The sequence below is a fragment of the Trachypithecus francoisi genome, unplaced genomic scaffold (genome assembly GCF_009764315.1).
Source record: "Trachypithecus francoisi isolate TF-2019V2 unplaced genomic scaffold, Tfra_2.0 Lachesis_group17, whole genome shotgun sequence".
Classification (NCBI taxonomy): Eukaryota; Metazoa; Chordata; class Mammalia; order Primates; family Cercopithecidae; genus Trachypithecus; species Trachypithecus francoisi.
This window is the reverse complement of record NW_022681462.1, coordinates 68,847,096-68,867,213: the sequence shown is the minus strand read 5'-3', so window position 1 is coordinate 68,867,213 and position 20,118 is coordinate 68,847,096. Positions and strand designations below refer to the sequence as shown.

The window sequence follows — 20,118 nt, the reverse complement described above, 5'->3', positions numbered from 1 at the left end:
AAGTCAACAAGTCCAAAAATCGTCTTATTATGCCACTCCTCTCTCCAACCTAAAAGCTTCTCTTACATTCTCTATCCTGACTAAAGACGATCAAGTCACAAACAAGACCATTCCTGTTCCATTACCATTCCCCCAGTTATTCAGTGAGTTACCAGGTCCTGTCAATTTTGCCATGTAAACATCTTTCAAATAAAATCCACATCCATATTTCCATCCTTGTTCAAATGCACCCTTAATTCAAATGTATATTATCTCTTGATTGGACTATTAAACTAGGCTTCTAACTTTTCTCCTCACTTCATGTCTCATTCTTCTCCAAACCATTTTCCATTCTACGGCCAAAGTGAATTTTCTAAAATTCAAATGTGCCGTTACTCCCCTACTTAAAACTTATTGGCTGGGCTCACCCTGTAATCCCAGCACTTTGGGAAGCTGAGGCAGGCAGATGGCTTGAGCCCAGGAGTTCAAGACCAGCCTGGGAAACATGGTGAAAATACATCTCTACAAAAAATACAAAAATTAGCCGGGTGTGGCAGTGTGTCTATAGTCTCAGGAGGCTGAGGTGGGAGGATCACTTAGGCCCCGGAGATGGAGGTTGCAGTGAGCCAACATCGCATGACTACACCCCAGCCTGGTGAGACTCTGTCTCAAAACAAACAAACAAAACAAAAACAAACAAACAAAAGAAACTTTATCAATGGCGTCTAATTACCCAAGAAAAAATTGAAATTCCTTAGCTTAACATACATAAGAACTGTCCATAAACCAGTTGTCTCTCCAGACATGCCCTGCCACTTTCCATCATGTTCTAATTTAGTCTTTTCTGATTATGTCATTTACCTTTTTTATTTTCTTTTTTTGAGACAGATTTTTGCTCTCATTGCCCAGGTTGGAGTGCAGTGGCGCGATCACGGCTCACTGCAACTTCTGCCTTCCTGAATTTCAAGCAATTCTCCTGCCTCAGCCTCCCGAGTAGCTGGGATTATAAAAGCCCACCACCACACCCAGCCAATTTTTGTATTTTTTAGTAGAGACGGGGTTTCACCATGTTGGCCAGGCTGGTCTCAAACTTCTGACCTCATAATCTGCCCACCTTGGTATCCCAAAGTGCTGGGATTACAGGCGTGAGCCACTGCGCCCGGCCCTGTCATTTACCTTTCTAACCTGAGTGTCAAGGGCAATACCTGTTCTATAGTAGGCATGATATATTTGTGCAATAGGTAAGATAGGACTTAGACTCATAGATGTGGTGAAACAGATACAGTGGGACATTCCAGCCGCATTCAGGAAAGGTAGCAGTACAGACTGGCTAAAAGGAGATAAAAGATTATGGTAGACAATCCAGTCAGAAAAGCAGGATGAAGCCAGATATCAATCGCTGTCAATTCCACGCTAAAAAGTGTGCACTTTAGCGTAGGCTGAACTCAAAAGACATCAACAGTTCTGAACAAGAGTGTGACATGTTCAGAAGTGTCCTATAACTGGTGAGATTTGAAAAACAGAAGGTGAGGTGGGGGGCAGTGAACTCAATTAAGAAGTTATCACAGTAGTCTGAGAAAGGAGACTCAATTAGAGAAGTTAGAGGAGGGAATAGACTAGAAGAACATGTCAAAGGTAAATGAACATACAGGCTCTACCTGAGTGTGCACTACTAATACAAAGAAGCCAGAGATGACCCCAACATTTTAAACCAGTCAAATGTAATAATAAAGTCATTAATAAAGAAGAAAAACTGAAATGACAGGTGGAGGAGAGAAGTCACAGTTTTAGTTTCTGTATCCCCTCACTTATTTATTCAAATTGAGTGCCTACCAGATGTCAAGCACTGTATGTATGGGGAATAAAATGAGAGTAAGATATCAAGCCTGTTCTCAAGGAGCATCCGATCTAGCTACAGGCAAGTAAATAGGAACTTAAAATTCACAGAGCTAGAACAGGGTGCAAAAAGAAAACAAAAGAGTAATATCCAATTCAGCCCTGATGATTTAAGAGTTCAGGTTGAGTGAGTCTAGAAGGATGAGTAGTGTTGGACCAGGCAAAGAAGGATGAAGGGACTAGCATATTCAAAGAGCCTCAGGTAAGAGTAAGAGAACACACGTTGGATGCATCTACAAATAATTCAATCAAGATATGGAGATATCCACAAGAAATGTCCAGCAGGCAGGTAAAAACGTAGGTTTTGAGCTACCAACAGCATATCCAGATATGAAATATACTGTATTTTCAACCTTGTTTAGAATCATTGTTAGTTGATATTTAAATAAGAATTGGAAGAACCTTACATATCAGCTAGATTATGTACACTTCCACCTCCTCCTATCACTTCTACTGCAAAAGTATCTCTAGCTTAAAGTCAAAAGCTGGTTTATGTAAATATGTAAAAAGGACAAGTGGGGGCTGTGGTAAGGTGGAGATACATGACCTGTCTAAAGGCGGCAGCCATTTACTCACCTCCAGCAGTTTAATGCCTTGCTTGAATACAGACCCTAAATGACAAGACCTTCCTATTCGTCAAGAAAAGCAGAAAATTCAGATTTTATGTAATATCTCCCATTATCAAATATTAGCAACTAATTACATTTGAAAATAAAACAACACTGTGCCAGCCAAACAAAATGCTTCTGTGGACAGATTTCACCAAGGGCCACCAGTGTGGCAGAATTAAAACAAGGTCTGTCACTCCTACTTCATATTCTTTCCACTACTTCAAAGAATTCTCAGCTGATAGCTTGGTGATTCCCTGAGAAAGAAGCTGTTTTTGCCTCTAAGCAAAATGGTCCTTATTTGGCAATACTTTATGAGTTCCTTTACAGGTTTTTAAACAATTTCCCTGTCTCCCCTTACCCTATCCGCACACCAGCTTCTAGCATCACAGAGACGTCCTACACCCCTTCCATTACAAGCTAAGAAGCCAAACTTGCAAGTAAAGCAAAGGTAAGGAGTAAGCGCCTGATGGGATTTCTAAGGAGTAAAGTATGTAAGATATATGGCATCTTTTTGGTTTTCTTTTTTTTAAAAAAATTACATAGATGTTTGTGACTAGTCAGACACTTGAAGGGGAAAATGTGCGTAACTTAAGTCAGACATATATGAGCAAATACTCCTGACAAACCAAATAGTTTCCACTGTAAGACAGCAAGAGGGACAGGAGAAGAACAGGGCAAAAGGGAAAGTAAAAGTTACTGGCCTTTGAGAAATATCAGACAGCTTTTAATGTTTAGCATAAAAGGTACAACATTAATCTCCATTCTTAGTAGAAGCAGTTAGCATGAAACATTATTTAAGCAGCAAGAAACTGGAATTTAGAAACACTATTAGAAGAGTAAAGCAATCTTTACAGAAAAGGTAAATGAAGAAAAGGAAACAAAAATAGTCTGGTAGTCACACTGCTGCTTTAGAAGCTTTAAAAATGTAACAACACTTCCTAATTATACTAAAACATTTAAAAGCACAGATCGGGGGGTATGTAACAATGTAGCAAACTTAAACATACAAAGGCTAAAAATTCTTCACCAAATGACAGCACCAAGTTTCCAACGCTGCAAAAACAAAACAAAAAACCCCCGAAATTGGTAGCATGTGCACCGGCCCCTGTTAATCGGAGGAGCGGGGCAAACCAGGAGAATGAGGAGTGATTGCTGATGGCGAGCAGAGCAGGCCACGTTACTGCTGGCAGGCGAGCTCGCAATTCCTTTGAGCAAGCACTACGGCCAGGGCATTCTCGAAAACCCACTAAAACGAGCGTACTGGACACCTAAAACGGTAGGCTGATAGCAGCTCCGGGCTAAGACCGAGAAGGCGGAAAAGTGGCCTGCTTTGACCTCCGCAGAAAACTGAGGCTCCTGCAACTGTTGTCTTGGAATCAAAGGGCAAAGCATTCACCTCTCAGGGGTTGGATTATTCGGATAAACTCCCGCCGGCTCCCTGCGGCCTTCCCACACACCCGGTGGATGTCAACACCGAGAGCCAGCCGTACGGCGAGCCTCTCCGTGTGCGCCGTCCTTCTGGAGACGCGGCGAGACCGGGAAGAAAGACAGCCCCGCGCGCGCCCCGCCTCCCCAGCCCTTCTCCAGCGCCAGCCCGGCGCCCGCGCTGGGGTGCTGCGGCCGGGAAACGGGGTCCCGCGTGCTCCTCACCTTTTTCAGCGCAGGCACCAGCAGTCCCCGCCACTTGGGCGCGTTCTCTTCGCTGAAAAACTCGTAGGGCAGCTGCTGCGCCTGCATGGTGCCCCCGGGGCGCCTCTGGGCGGGGAGAGGGGCGGCGGCGGCCGGGCCGGGGAGCCGCGAGAGGGCGAGATCGCAGCACGGAACAGGGCCGCGGCCCCACCGGACGGCCCGGCCCCCTCCGGGCGCCGCGCAGCTGGGCTAGCCCTGGCGAGGGGGCTGGGAGGTGAGGCTCGCGCCCGGCCACACACCCGACACGGGTACCAACTGTGGAGAACGAACGCGGCCCGGAGGCGGCGGCATCCCGCACCACCGCCCCGGGGCCAGGCCCCCCGCGCCTCCCCGGCCCGCCGGCGCCGCCCCGGGCTGCCCTCTGCCGCAGCCGCCGCCCGCCCGCCGGGGCTGCACTCTTGGGCCCGGCCTGGCCCCGCGGCGGAGCTGGCGGCTGGGGGAGGACGTGTGGAGGTACGCTCCGGCCGCGGCGCCCGCTCCGCGCAGTTGGTACTCCGAAACGCAGGAGCCCCGGGCGGGGCGGAGCTGGGGCGGGGGTCTCGCGGGGAAGGGGAAGGACCCGAGGTCGTTGTTGGGGAATCTGGCTGCCCTGAAGTGCCGCCGCAGCCGCCGCCGCCGCCGCCGCCGGTGTAGCGCTGGAGCTTCCTACTAGCGAACTGAACCTGCTCGCTACTGAGCATGCGCCGCCAGGCTGGGCTGGTTCGCTCCGGGTTTTCCGGCTCCCGGTGAAGGAGGAGGGAAGCTCGAGAGAGAGAGAGGGAGGGCGCCTGGCCAGGCTGTTGCTGCGCTCCTGGGGGCTACAGGGGAGGGGCGAAGGAACCCGAGAAGTCGAACCCTGGCAAAGTGGAGCCTGCAGGGGTGGGTGATAACTAGGGTAAAGAGGCTCCCCATTGTGTGGTCTGGCCGTGAGGGCTCCCACCCCTCTCGGAATCCCTGGGCCCTTCGTTTCGGAAAGGGGTGTGTGTACTTTGTTCCTGAACACGAAGATAAGGACTGCCCAGAGCACGCAATGTATAGTAAACAGACTGGACAAAAGATACAGGTGCTCTGTCACGAAACCTACTGCTCAGTATCTGCTGAGTAGTAGAAGTGATTGCAGTGTTTCTAACTGATCTTTCCACAAAATCAAGAATAAAATGTGTACGTGTAGTATTGATTTTGTGTGTATGTTTTAGATTCCCTCTGTTCATCTTTTAAACCCACTCCAGATATGAACACCAATAAACACTTTCCTCCAGTGGATATCGAGACCTCTTCTACAGCTCCTAGAGCACTGCACTTATGCCCTTCTCAGGGCGTTCAGTCTATCGTGTTTTGGATCTTTTGAGGTTCTTTCGACTAGATAATATACTGGAAGGCCGATCTTTTTCACCAGGGCCTCTACACAGCATAGGCACTCAGTCAATGTTAGTGGAATGCTAAAGGAGCAGTATTTATAAACTGTCCCTCCAGGCCACTGTTTGTTTATAATAGGGGCACTTTGTGGCAGACACCTTATGATTTATCATTAATTATCACTTTTTGAGTATCATCTCATTTAATCCCCATAGCAACCCTATTATTTTCATTTCACCGATAAGAAGGCAGTTTAGAGGAACTAGCCTGGGTTAAAGCTGACATTGTGTCCTCCTATTCCTGAGAACAGTAACCAGGATCACGTAAACAAGAAAGGTTCAGTGGTTCTTAATCGTTACAGGACCTCTTTGAAAATCTGGAAAAAACTCTTAGGTTATTTCCTTTAAAAATATACAGGCCGGCCAGGCAAGATGGCTCATGCCTGTAATCCCAGCACTTTAGGAGGCTGAGGCAGGTGGATCACCTGAGGTCAGGAGTTCGAGACCAGCCTAGCCAACATTGTGAAAACCTGTCTCTACTAAAAATACAAAAATAAGCCGGGCATGGTGGCGGGCGCCTGTAATCCCAGCTACTCGGGAGGCTGAGGCAGGAGAATCACTTGAACCCCGGAGGCAGAGGTTGCAGTGAGCCGAGATCATGCCACTGCACTCCAGCCTGGGCGACAAGAGCAAAACTCCGTCTCAATTAAAAAATATATATACACACACACACACACACACACACACACACCGGCCGGGTGCAGTGGCTCACGCCTGTAATCCCAGCACTTTGGGAGGCCGAGGTGGGCGGATCATTTGAGCTCAGGAGTTTGAGACCAGGCTGGCGAGACCCATCTCTATTGTTTTATTTAAAAAATAAAAATATACATACTTGATTTACATTTGAAAAACTTCCCACTTTCAAAGTGTGTGGAATGATGTTTTGAAATCCATCCAAAAGCCGGGTGCGGTGGCTGACGCCTGTAATCCCAGCACTTTGGGAGGCCGAGGCGGGTGGAGTTGATCACGAGGTCAGGAGATCGAGACCATCCTGGCTAACACGGTGAAACCCCGTCTCTACTAAAAATACAAAAAATTAGCCGGGAGTGGTGGCGGGCGCCTGTTGTCCTAGCTACTTGGGAGGCTGAGGCAGGAGAATGCCGTGAACTGGGGAGATGGAGCTTGCCGTGAGCTGAGACTGCGCCACTGCACTCCAGCCTGGGCAACAAAGCAAGATTCCGTCTCAAAAAAACAAAACAAAACAAACAAACAAAAAAGAAATCCATCCATAAATCCTCCAGATAAGAAGACATAGATGGAGTCTAGCTCTGTCGCCCAGGCTGGAGTTCAGTGGCACCATCTCAGCTCACTGCAACCTTTGCCTGGCGGGTTCAAATGATTCTCCCACCTCAACCTGAGTAGCTGGGATTATAGGTGCCTGCCACCACGCCCAGGTAATTTTTGTATTTTTGTTAGAGATGAGGTTTCACTGTGTTGGTCAGGCTGGTTTCGAACTCCTGACCTCGCAATCCACCCACCTCGGCCTGCCAAAGTGCTGTGATTACAAGTGTGAGCCAACGCGCCCGGCCAGCCCTCTTCAAATATTTAAAGGGTTGTGATATGGGGGAAGAGATTGGTTCCAAATGAACCAAGATCAAGCCTGTACCCCAGACTATTGTTTGGCTTCCCATTGCTCTTAGAATACATTTCATACTTCTTACCGTACCCTACAAAGGCGTGCATATGGCTCCTGCTCACATTCTCAATGTTTTCTCACCATTCACAACCTTGCCCCACCACACTCCAGTCACAACAGCCTTCTGTCTATTCCTAGAAAACAACAACCCGCCTAAAGAACATTGTTCTTCTCTCAGCCTAGAACACCTAACTGTTCACTTGGCTGGTTATAAACATCACCACTTCCAAGAGGCCTTCTCCGATCACTCCACGAAATTCTCACCTGTGTATTCCTACCATATGTTCTTTTTATTTCCTGCTAGCACTAAATCAGATTGGGCCTCTATTTTTGGTTGTTGGTTTCCCTCCTGTCCCCAACAATCTTTTTTTTTTTTTTTTTTTTTTTGAGAAGAGTCTCATTTTGTCGCCCAGGCTGGAATGCAGGCGGAATCTTGGCTCACTGCAACCTCCACTTCCCAGGTTCAAGTGATTTTCCTGCCGCAGCCTCCCGAGTAGCTGGGACTGCACGCGCACGCCACCAAGCCCGGCTAATTTTTGTATTTTTAGTAGAGAGGGGGTTTCGCTATGTTGGCCAGGCTGGTCTCCAAATCCTGACCTCAAGGAATCCACCCACCTCCGCCTCCCAAAGTGCTGGGACTATAGGAGTGAACCACCACGCCCGGCCGAGATCAACAAACTTTGTGCGCTTCGTCCTTCATCGGTTTTAATCGTATCCCCAGGACCTGCAATGCCTGCACACAGTAGGTAGCAATAAATATTGTCGAAGGAGTGAAATTTGCATGCAGGAAACTTTCAGGACTACCTAATCAACGTTGTTCCCAGGAAACGGGCGATTTTCGAGGTGTGGTAAAAACCGTACATTCACTCACTCGGGATAAGAGGTTGGGCATGTTGACCTCTAAGGTCCCCTTCATCTCCGAATCTCTGATTTGACTGCAGAGGAAAACAAGCCCTAGAAACATAAATTACAGCCTGGTCTGGGCTTGCTTAGCGGCCAGGACAGGTTTTCACTAGCATGGCCGTTTGGGCCGCAGACAGGGCAGGTGACTGGAGAGAAACTGCCGGTGAAGAGACTCAGTGCTTCGCAGCGGGGGTCAGCCCCGCTAAAGTCAAGGAGGATTCCATCACCCCTGTACTGTTTGCCTGTTGCCTTTATCTCTTGGGACAAAACAAAACACCTATGGCCATTCAGCAAGAGACGACAACCGTGCGGACTCAGAAACGTGCAGACGTGTAAGCGCGTGTAGACGTAAAATTGTCCCCCGCGCCAGGCCCCTCAGCTTTTACCGCCGACGGGTGCGCTCTGGCGCAGGCGCAAAGGCTTCTTTTTGCTCCCCTCCTCAGCTCTAAGGAGCCTCACGCCACAGCGGACGTGACGCACGGAGGCGCGTCCAGGCAGAATAGCCGAAGCCCGAGAGGGGTGCGTCCAGGCGGGCTAGCCGAGTTCTGAGCGCGATGCATCGAGGTAGGGTGGTGAGGACGCGGGCGGGGTGGGCGTTCGGCCCTTCCTTCAGTGTGCCCCCTGCAGGTGGAAGTGCAACACTCCGCGCCTTTGCCTGCCCCGCTGGCCAGGACGCGGCCACCTGATTGTCTGCCTTGCTGCAGCCACAGTGATCCTCCTGACGCGAACTTCGGACCCAGCTACTTACTTTTCTGTTCAAGAACTCACACTGACATCCCAGGATAAAGTCCAAAGTCCTTAACCTGGTATTCATGGCCTTGCACAATCGGGCCGCTACTTATCTTTCCAGCTGTATGTCTCACCTCAAAATGAACTGCTCTTGCGTCCTACAAACACATCACTTCTGTCTCTGTCTCCTTATGCTATTCAGAATGCCTGTCGCCTTCTTTCTCTAATGCCGCCCGCCAGAGCCACACCCCAGCTCCCAGATATACGCTCGCGCTGGAACTCTTATCCACCCTGCGCGCCCTCAACTCAAATGCTACCTTTTCTCTAAATTTTTTTTTTTTTTAGCCGCCATTCAGGATTCCTTCCCTTGAACTTCAGAGCCTAACAGGTAGAAGGAACAGCAGTTTCAGCCATCAGCAGTTAAGGTACTCTCCCCTCCAGAACATATTCACCTTCTGTCTTTCCAATGCCTCCTTTCAATTCCACTCCTCCAAAAAAGATATCTCCAGGAAATACACCAGAGAAAATAGTGACTGAGAAGAACACTGGATGCCAACCCTTTACTCACATTTAGCTAATACTTTCAGTCGCCTGCCCTCTTCCTCCCTCTGTGTTTCCATCCCTGCCTTTGCAAAGATGGTACAGTTAGAAGAGATTATCAGAGGTTCTCCAAGATATATGGGACTATTCCTCGCACTTCTTTTTCGGGATTTCTGCAGGGAGCTTATAGAGAGAAGATAAGACTTTTTGCAAAAGTCTCTTTCCAGTTGATTCAAGTTGTAATAGTTCCTCAAATTGATCGCATCCAAATGCAATGTGACTTTAACGAAATTCCCAACAGGAATTGTCATGGAATTGGACAAACTCATTCTTAAAGGTATATGGAAGAGCAAAAGGCTAATTCTCCTGTAAAAGAAGAAGGTAGGGGAACTTGATTTACCAGATGTGAAAACTGATTACATAGCTAAAGTAATTAAAACAATGGATGTTAGTACAAGAACCTACAAACCGATGGATCAGTAGACAGCCAAATATATAGAAACCTGATACCATAAACATTGCAGATAAATAGGTAAAGGCTATAGTGTTCAATAAATAAAATAATGTACAATAGATAAATGCACATAGAAAAAATATACTCGTAAGTCCCACCCTACACAAAACAATCCCATTGGTTTGAAGAAAGTGCAAAAAGCAAAATTATAAAACTCTGAGGAGGCTGGGCGTGGTGGCTCACACCTGTAATCCCAGCACTTTGGGAGGCAGAGAGATCATGAGGACAAGAGATCGAGACCATCCTGGCCAACATGGTGAAACCCCATTTCTACCAAAAATACAAAAAAATTAGCCGGGCGTGGTGGCGCACGCGCCTGTAATCTCAGCTACTCCAGAGGCTGAGGCAGGAGAATCGCTTGAACCACTGAGACGGAGGTTGCAGTAAGTTGAGATCGCACCACTGCACTCCAGCCTGGGTGACAGAGCGAGATTCCTATTAAAAAAAAAAAAATCTGAGAAGAAAATAAGCAATATCTTTTTGTTGTTGTTGTTGTTGAGACGCAGTCTCGCTCTGTCGCCCAGGCTGGAGTGTATTGGTGTGATCTCAGCTCACTGCAACCTCCGCTTCCCGGATTCAAGCGATCCTCCTGCCTCGGCCTCCCTGAGTAGCTGGGACTACAGGTGTGGTCCACCACACCCAGCTAATTCTTGTATTTTTAGTAGAGACGGGGTTTTGCCATATTGGCCAGGCTGGTCTTGAACTCCTGACCTCAGGCAATCCGCCCACCTTGGCTCCCAAAGTGTTGGGATTATAGGCTTGAGCCACCACGCCCTGCCTAGGGTTTCTTAAATAAGACAAAAATTACAAACCGTAAAGGAAAATTGTGATAAATTTTACTTCATTGTGGCCAGGTGCATACACGAATATAGATAATCTTCTTGTATGTATGTTACACACACATACCAAAAGAAAAGGAGTGGTAAAGGTTACAATTGGCCAATATATAGGACAAAGCTATTCACTGATAAATCTGAAAAGGACTATGAGACAGTCTCAGAAATGCACTTAAGAAAAAAAAAAAAAGTCGTGGTGGCTCAAGCCTGTAATCCCAGCTTTTTTTTTTTTTTTTTTGAGACAGAGTTTCTTTCTTGTTGCCCAGGCTGGAGTGCAATGGTGCGATCTTGGCTCATTGCAACCTCCCCTCCCGGGTTCAAGCAGTTCTCCTGCCTCAGCCTCCGGAGTAGCTGGAATTACAGGTGTCCGCTACCAAGCCTGGCTAATTTTTATATTTTTAGTAGAAATGGGGTTTTGCCATGTTGCCCAGGCTGGTCTCGAACTCCTGACCTCAGGTGATCCACCTGCCTTGGCCTCCGAAAGTGCTGGAATTACAGGCGTGAGCCACTGCACCTGGCCAAAAAAAAAAAAAATTGTTAATTATAGGTCAGAATGGGAAGAGGCTGAAATTAAATACTAGTAGAAAACAGTTTAAAGACAATTCAAGCTGGGTGCAGTGGCTCATGCCTCTAATTCCAGCACTTTGTGAGGCTGAGGTGGGAGGATGTTGAGGCCAGGAGTTCAAAACCAGTCTGGGCAACACAAGGAGACCTCTGTCTCTACAAAATTTAAAAAATTAGCCAGGCGTGGTGTGCACCCATAGTCCCAGCTACCCAGGAGGCTGAGGTGGGAGGATTGCTTGACCCCAGGAGTTTGAGACCAGCCTGGACAGCATGACCAAACTCCATCTCTCAAAAAAAAAAAAAAAAAATACAAAAATTAGCTGGGCATGGTGGCACGTGCCTGTGGTCCCAACTCTTGGGAGGCTGAGTAGGGAGGCTCACCTGAGCCCAGGAGGTTGAGGCGGCAATTAGTCATGATCACACCACTGCACTCCAGCTTAGGTAACAGAGTGAGACCCTGTCTACTGCAACACCCACCAACCAAAAAGGACTTCTTTCTCAACTGCAAGAATTGTGTGATTTAGTTGACAACCTCCAGCTGTTAATTCCTTTAAGTGTCTGTTAGCTTTTGAGCCAAGGTCATACTTTTCTTGAGGCGACCCCAGTCAGTGACTCAGCAAGATGGTGGAACAGAGCCTGGCCATTTTTGCCCTATACAGAACTTCTCTAATGGTAATCTTTGCTGGGAGCTCCCTATCAGGCTGGCTGAGTCTTCAGCCGATCTGCATAGTGGTCTGATGACTCCCCGACCCAGTTCTTCCTCCTTTTTCTTCTTATGATTGTTACTCTTCAATAAGCCTTTTGCTTTTTTTTTTTCTTGAGATGGAGTCTGGGTCTGTCTCCCAGGCTAGAGTTCAGTGACCTGATCTCAGCTCACTGCAACCTCCACCTCCTGGGCTCAAGCGATTCTCCTGCCTCAGCCTCCCAAGTAGCTGGGATTACAGGCACCTGCCACCACACCGGGTAATTTTTGTATTTTTAGTAGAGACAGGATTTCACCATGTTGCCCAGACTGGTCTCGAACTCCTGATCTCAGGTGATCTGCCTGCCTCGGCCTGGCAAAGTGCTGAGATTACAGGCATGAGTCACCGCACCGGCCGAAGCCTTTGAATTTTTTTTTTTGTTTGTTTATTTGTTTGTTTGTTTGTTTCCTTTTGAGACAGAGTTTCGCTCTTGTTGCCCAGGCTGGAGTGCAATGTCGCCATCTCGGCTCACCACAACCTCTGCCTCCCAGGTTCAAGCAATTCTCCTGCCTCAGCCTCCCGAGTAGCTGGGATTACAGGCATTCGCCACCACGCCTGGCTAATTTTGTATTTTCAGTAGATATGGGGTTTCTCCATGTTGGTCAGGCTGGTCTCGAACTCCCGACCTCAGGTGATCCACCTGCCTCGGCCTCTCATAGTGTTGGGATTACAGTCGTGAGCCACAGTGCCCGGCCGCATTCTTTTTTTTTTTTTTTTTTTTTTTTGAGATAGAGTTTCGGTCTGTGGCCCAGGCTGGAACCTCAGCTCACTGCAACCTCTGCCTCCGGGGTTCAAGCAGTTCTCCTGCCTCAGCCTTTGCAGTAGCTGGGACTACAGGTGCCTGCTACCATGCCTGACTAATTTTTGTATTTTTAGTAGAGACGGAGTTTCACCATGTTGGTCAGGCTGGCCTAATGATCCGCCCACCTCGGCCTCCCAAAGTGCTGGGATTGCAGGTGTGAGCCACTGCGCTCGGCACCTTTTGCATTCTTTTTTTGTTGTTGTTTGTGTTTGTTTTTGTTTTTGTTTTTTGAGACGGAGTCTCACTCTGTTGCCCAGGCTGAAGTGCAGTGGCGCAATCATGGCTCACTACAAGCTCCGCCTTCCGGGTTCACACCATTCTCCTGCCTCAGCCTCCCAAGTAGTTGGGACTACAGGCGCCCGCCACCACACCAGGCTAATTTTTTTGTTTTTTTTAGTGGAGACGGAGTTTCACCGTGTTAGCCAGGATGGTCTCCATCTCCTGACCTCGCGACCCCCCCCCCCACCCCCGCCCCGCCTCGGCCTCCCAAAGTGTTGGGATTGCAGACGTGAGCCACCGCACCTGGCCGCCTTTTGCATTCTTAACTTCAGCTCAGCATCTGCTTCCCAGGGGACCCAACTGATTTGTATATGTATATTGTTTTATAGGATAACAACTAATATTTTTAATTATGATGAATCCATATAAATACCTCAAATTTATTGATTATAGAAATATATCTATAATTTTCCAAAGTGATTATTACTTTAAAAAATGTGGAGAAATTGATGTGGCTCTCAATCTATAAGGGAAGAGCTTGTAGTTTACCATCATTTTGGCTATGTTTCTTTCCTTTTTTTTTTTGAGACGGAGCCTTGCTCTGTTGCCCAGGCTGGGGTGCAATGGCACAATCTTGGCTCACCACAACCTCTGCCTCCTGGGTTCAAGCAATTCTCCTGCTTCAGCCTCTCGAGTAGTGGGACTACAGGCATACGCCACCATGCCCTGCTAATTTTTGTATTTTTAGTAGAGACAGGGTTTCATTATGTTGACCAGGGTGGTCTCGAACTCCTGACCTAATGATCTGCCCACCTCGGCCTCCCAAAGTGCTGGGATTACAGGCATGAGCCACCACGCCCAGCCTTGGCTACGTTTCTTAAACATAGTTTACTTATGATAAATATAGCTCAGGCATCCATATTTCATCAGACCTATTATTTTTTGACTGCTTCTGACAGACACCCTCTTTATTTTTTGACCAATAAATGACCAGCAACTGTAAAAAAGGGAAAGAGAAAGAAAAATACAGAAACAAAATAACACATCCCATCATCCCTTGTGCAATAGCTCATTTCCCAAAATCTTTGAAAATTACTTATACATGCATGATTTATGAAGGGAACGCCAGGAACACAGTTTCATAAGGATTGTATTAAAGGTTTCTCTCCCCAAGGCAGAAACATTGCTTCTTCAGAATTGTTTTCCTCTTAACTTCTTTTCTCTAAAACTGAAAAAGTTTGCCTTGATTTATGGGGTATAGAGTTTTTGTTTTCTTAAGTCTAACATAGAAGTTAAAACAAAAACAAAATATTGGGATGGAAAATAGTAACGGTTAAAGAAGAATTGAATTTTAATTTGCTCAGCTGATCAGGCAAAAATGGGTTTCCTTACTACTGAGACTACAGTTCTCATGAAATATTTCATTATAATATTCCTTTGAGTTGTTTATTGATTTAGTTCAGAGAATGTGGAACAGAGGGAAAGAGGACTGAAATGAAACCTGTGTGCTGAATAAGTCTAGTGCATTTCTTATAAATTTATTCCTGATTCTTATCAAGTTTGTTATCATTTAAAGTGGGATTTTTAATCTACATTTCTATGTGATTATTGCTGGGTTAAAGAAAAAGTATTGTTTTTCATGTAGTTGGCTTAAATCTGGCCACTTTAACTTTTCATTAGTTCTAATAGTTTTCTTTCTGAAATAACGTCTCTGATTCTCTACAAAATACAATTATTTTATATGCAAACTATGATATTTTGCCTTCAGCCTTTTTATAAATGCTGGAGGATTAGAACTTAGACTAAGGATTCAGGAGCAACTCCTGGACCCCATTACTACTCTACCTTGACCAAAATTGGGAATGCAGCCATCACTGATGTTGAAAGCTGCTGAATCAGGAAGTCATCTGCCAAATTAATAAGCTGCTGCACAACAACTGGCTGCAGACCATGCCACCTCTGCCACAGTCTACCCCAGCAAAGCAGATCCTCTTGATATCACCTCTGTCTACATGTGACTCAGTTTCAAATCAGTCTCAACAAATGCTTCTGTTTCGTGGGATGCAAATCACATCTCAAGCCCTAGCCACAGGAGAGTCTAGAAAATGTAGTTTTTTAAGCTTCTGCCTTATGTTCATTCTAGAGCATACTAATATGCAATATCTGCCATAGCATTCTTTAACATATCTAGAAAATTTTCTATTTCTTTTTAAAAATTGTGATACAGGCTGGGTGAGGTGGTTCACTCCTGTAATCTCAGCATTTTGGGAGGCCAAGGTGGGCGGATCACCTGAGGTCAGGAGTTTGAGAGCAGCCTGGCCAACATGATGAAACCCTGTCTCTACTAAAAATACCAAATATAGCTGGGCATGGAGGCACATGCCTGTTATCCCAGCTACTCGGGAGGCTGACGTGCAAGGATCACTTGAGCCTGGGAGGTGGAGGTTGCCCCATGATCGGAGATCATGCCACTGCACTCCAGCCTGAGCAGCAGAGCTAGACTCTGTTTCAAAAAGAAAAGAAAAAGTGATAAAATACACATAACAAAAAATTTATCATCTTAACCTTTTATTTTACTTTTTTTTAAGCTAGTCAGGTGAAGCAGTGGGAGTGGAGAAGGAGGAAAGAAATCTGTAACTAGTTGTAATCAATTAGTTGTATACACCACTGCACTCAGACCAGCCCTTAACCAATTTAGAATATATAGTTTAGTAGTGTTAAGTATATCTACATTATTGTGTAATCAATCACAAGAATTATTTTCATCTTGCAAAACTGAAACTCTGAACCCATTGAACAACAACTCTCCATTTCCCCTCCCCCGCCAAGCCCTGGGAACCACCATTCTACTTTCTGTTTCTATGAATTTGACTGCTCTAGATACCTCATATAAGTAGAATCATACAGTGTTTGTCTTTTTGTGACTGGCTTGTTTCACTTAAGGTTGAATAATATCCTCAAGCTTCATCCATGTTGTAGCATGTGTCAGAATCTCCTTCCTTTTTAAGGCTGAATAATTTTCCATTGTATGTATATAACACATTTGTTTATTCAGCAGATCACTATTCATCCGAGGTGAATAAATCTCAGATCACTGTAACCTCAGAGACTTGGGTTGTTTGACCTATTGTGAATAATGCTGCTATGAACCTGGGTGCACAAGTATTTCTTTGGGATGCTGCTTTCAATTATTTTGCATATATGTTCATCCTTCTATTTATTTTGATCTAAGAGCTTTCAAAAGGAAAAGCTGCTGAATGTTATGAGATGATTTTTCAGTATCTATAGCAGATTGTTTTTTAAGATGGCCACAGTATCTCCCATTTCACGTGCTTGACACTGTCTGTATTGCTTACACCAAAACTGTCATCTGTGGACTGACTGAGGAACTCACTTCAGAGCTAAAGAAGTGCAGCAGTGGGCTCATACTCATGGAGTTCACTGGTCTTACAATGACCCCATCATCTTGAAGCAGCTGGCTTGATAGAATGGTGGAATGGCCTTTTGAAGATACAGTTATATTGCCCATTACATGACAATACCTTATAGAGCTGGGGCAAAGTTCTCCAGAAGGCTGTATATTCTTCTGAATCAGCATCCAATATATGGTACTGTTTCTCCCGGAAATAGAATTCATGGGTCCAGCGATCAAGAGGTGGAAATGGAGGTGGCAGCACTCACCATTACCCCTAGTGATCCACTAGCAAAATTTTTGCTTCCTGTTCCCAAGACATGCTCTGCTGACCCAAAGGTCTTTAGTTCCATAGGGAGGAATGCTTTAATCAGGAGACACAACAATGATTTCATTAAATTGTAAGTAAGACTACCACCTGCTCCCTTTGGGTGCCTTCAGACTCTGGGTCAACAGACCAAGAAGGGAGTTATGGTGTTGGCTGGGATGATTGATCTGGACTACCAAATTGGATACTCCACAATGCTGGTAAGAAATAATATGTCTGGAATACAGGAGATCCCTTGGGGTACCTCGTAGTATTACCATGCCCTGTGATTAAAGTCAATGGGAAACTACAACTCAAATCAGGCAGGACTTCAAATGGCCCAGATCCTTCAGGAACGAAGATTTGGGTGACCCCACCAAGTAAAGAACCATGATCAGTTGAGGTGCTTACTGAAGGCAGAGAGAATACAGAATAGATAATAGAAGTTAACTATAAACAACAGCTACAACCATGTAACCAGTTATAGAGTCAAGGACTATAATTGTCAAAATAATTTCCTCCCTATTTTGTTAAGAATATATTTGTGGCCAGGCGCAGTGGCTCATACCTGTAATCCCAGCACTTTAGGAAGCTAAAGCGGGCAGATTGCTTGAGCCCAGGAGTTTGAGACCAGTCTGGCCAACATGGCAAAACTCTGTCTCTACTAAAAATACAAAAATTAGCTGGGTGTGGTGGTATGTGCCTGTAGTTCCAGCTACGCAAGAGGCTAAAGCAGGAGGATCACCTAAGCCAGCAAGGTATAGGTGACAGTGAGCCAAGATTGTGCCACTGCACTCCAGCCTGGGCAACAGAGTAAGACCCTGTCCCCCAGCCCCAAAAAATACGTTTGTGTGTATATATTCACATATTAAGCAAAGGCAGGTTTTTTTCCCTCTTACTCCTTTATCATGTAAGATAAGCTAGCTGTTTTGACTTTATATCTTCCTATCTATCTTTTTTATTTATTTATTTATTTTTTTGAGACAGAGTGTCACTCTTTTGCCCAGGCTGGAGTGCAGTGGTGCGATCTTGGCTCACTGCAAGCTCCACCTCCTGGGTTCATGCCATTCTCCCACCTCAGCCTCCCGAGTAGCTGGGACTACAGGTGCCCACCACCAAGCCCGGCTAATTTTGTTTTTGTATTTTTAGTAGAGATGGGGTTTCACCGTGTTAGCCAGGATGGTCTTGATCTCCTGACCTTGTGATCCACCCACCTTGGCCTCCCAAAGTGCTGGGATTACAGGCGTGAGCCATCACACCCGGCTATATCAATATTTTTAAGTATTCATAATTTTATATCATGATATTTAAATTATGGAATATCAGGAGAAGAGTAAACATCACTCAAGAACTTTACCTCCTCTACTGGAGAAGGGACTAGTGTGTTTTCAGTTGTACACAGGATAATTGTATCATGTTAGGTGGAACTATGACTTTGTTATTGCCTGCCTGCCTGCCTTCCTTCCTTCCTTTCCTTTCTTCCTTCTTTCCTTCCTTCCTTCTCTTTCTCTCTTTCTTTCCGACAGGTTCTCACTCTGTTGCCCAGGCTGGAGTGCAGTGGCACAATCACGGCTCACTGCAGCCTTGAACTCCTGGGCTCAAGCAATCCTCCCACTTTAGTCCCCAGTATCTAGGACCACCAGACCTGGCTGATTTATTTTTATTTTTATTTTTGGTAGAGACATGGTCTCACTATGTTGCCCAGGCTGCTCTGGAACTCTTAGGCTCAAGAGATCCTCCCACCTCAGCCCCCCAAAGTGTTGGGATTACAGGAGTGAGCCACCACACCCAGCTTGTTACTATCTTTATTTGAAGATTAAGTATGGCTTAAGGAGACGCATATGGTTCAGAAGTATTTGGCTTTGGCAAAATAATAATAATAATTAATTAAAATTTTGAAAAGGAGACATGTGTGACAAGTTGACAAGGGGTGGACTTGTGATGGTAATTTTAGGTGTCAGTTTGACTGAATTAAGGGAACCCTAGACATCTGGTAAAACATTATTTCTGGATATGTCTGTGAAGGTGTTTCTGGAGGAGATGGGCATTGAATTAGTGGACGAAGTAAGGAATATCTGCCCTCATCCAACGTGGGCAGCCACCATCATATTCACCGAGGGCCCCGATAGAACAAAAAGGTAGAGGCAAGGCAAATGTGTTCTCTCTTCTAGAGGTGTGACCCCAGCTTTTGCTACCCCTAAGCATCAGAACTCCAGGTTCTTGGGCATTCCAACTCTTAAGACTTCAACCAGAGGCCCCTGGTTTCTCAGCCCTTGCCTCAGGCTGAGAGTTACGTTACTGGATCCCCTGGGTCTCAGGACTTTGGGCTCAGACTGAATTATACCACTAGCTTCCCTGCTTCACCAGCTTGCAAGCAATGTATCATGGGACTTCTCAGCCTCCGTAATTGCATGAGCCAATTCCCATAATAAATCTCCTCTTGTATGTATATTATTGGTTCTGTTTTTCTAAAGAACACTGACTGACTAATACGTATTGGTGGGGTCTATATCCTGTTTTCTTGAACCTAGGAAGATCTCTGTGACTGCCTGGGCAAATAAGTACTGCAGAAGGGCTACTATGTTATTTATGAGGCTGGATCATAAAAATGCCATACACTTCCACCTTCTTCTCTTGGAATGCTCATTCTTGGAACCCATCAGTCATGCTAAGAGAAAGCTCAGTGAACCCCTGGAGAAGGCACCTGGAGAGGCCACATGTAAGTTTTCCATCTGATAGCCCAGCTGAGGTCCGAAACAATATCCAGCTTCAAGTACCAAACAAGTGAATGATGCCTCTAGATGATTCTGTCGCTCAGCAATCAAGTCACTCCAGACTTTGAGTCTTTTTAGCTGAGGCTCTCGACATTGTGGAGAGATAAATTGTCCCTGCTGTGCTCTGTTCTGATTAGTGACTCACAGAATCTATGAGTAGAAACCATTGGTTACTTTATGCTACAAAGTTTTCGGGTGGTTTGTTACACAGCAATAGATAACTGATAACAGCATCTGATGATATGATCATTTGGTAATTCTTTATTTAATGTAATCATTTTTAATGCAATCATTAAATCATTATTTAATGCAATCATTTAATGTAATATTTAAGCACTTGTGTATTCCTAAAATAAACTGTTCTTGTTCGTGTTGTATTATACTGTTGATAAACCTTTGGGTTTAGCTACTAATATGATGGAGATAAAATATTATTATTTCAAAACAAAGTTGGGGCTGGGTACAGTGGCTCCTGCCTGTAATCCCAGCACTTTGGGAGGCCAAAGCAGGTGAATCACTTGAGGTCAGGAGTTTGAGACCAGCCTGGTCAACATGCTGTGAACCCTGTCT

At 45.7% G+C, this 20,118-nt stretch overlaps 1 protein-coding gene and 1 long non-coding RNA gene across 4 annotated transcripts in view; one reads left to right on the top strand and one right to left on the bottom strand.

Moving 5' to 3' along the window:
* Positions 1 to 4,502, bottom strand: part of SOS1 (SOS Ras/Rac guanine nucleotide exchange factor 1) — a 151,130-nt gene extending 146,628 nt beyond the window's left edge. For 2 of the 3 annotated variants that reach the window (XM_033175942.1, XM_033175943.1), the window contains exon 1: positions 4,137 to 4,502. In XM_033175942.1, the coding sequence (XP_033031833.1) occupies positions 4,137 to 4,223 (87 nt within the window). In that variant the 5' untranslated portion in view covers positions 4,224 to 4,502. Of the gene's footprint in view, positions 1 to 3,882; positions 3,974 to 4,136 lie in introns of those variants that run through there. The other variant, XM_033175944.1, reaches the window with a different exon arrangement.
* A 4,180-nt stretch (positions 4,503 to 8,682) lies between these two features.
* LOC117062426 lies at positions 8,683 to 19,917 on the top strand. The gene is made up of 3 exons (XR_004428367.1): positions 8,683 to 8,914; positions 9,183 to 9,262; positions 19,306 to 19,917. It is a non-coding gene; the product is annotated as an uncharacterized LOC117062426 (long non-coding RNA).
* Positions 19,918 to 20,118: the final 201 nt, after the last annotated feature.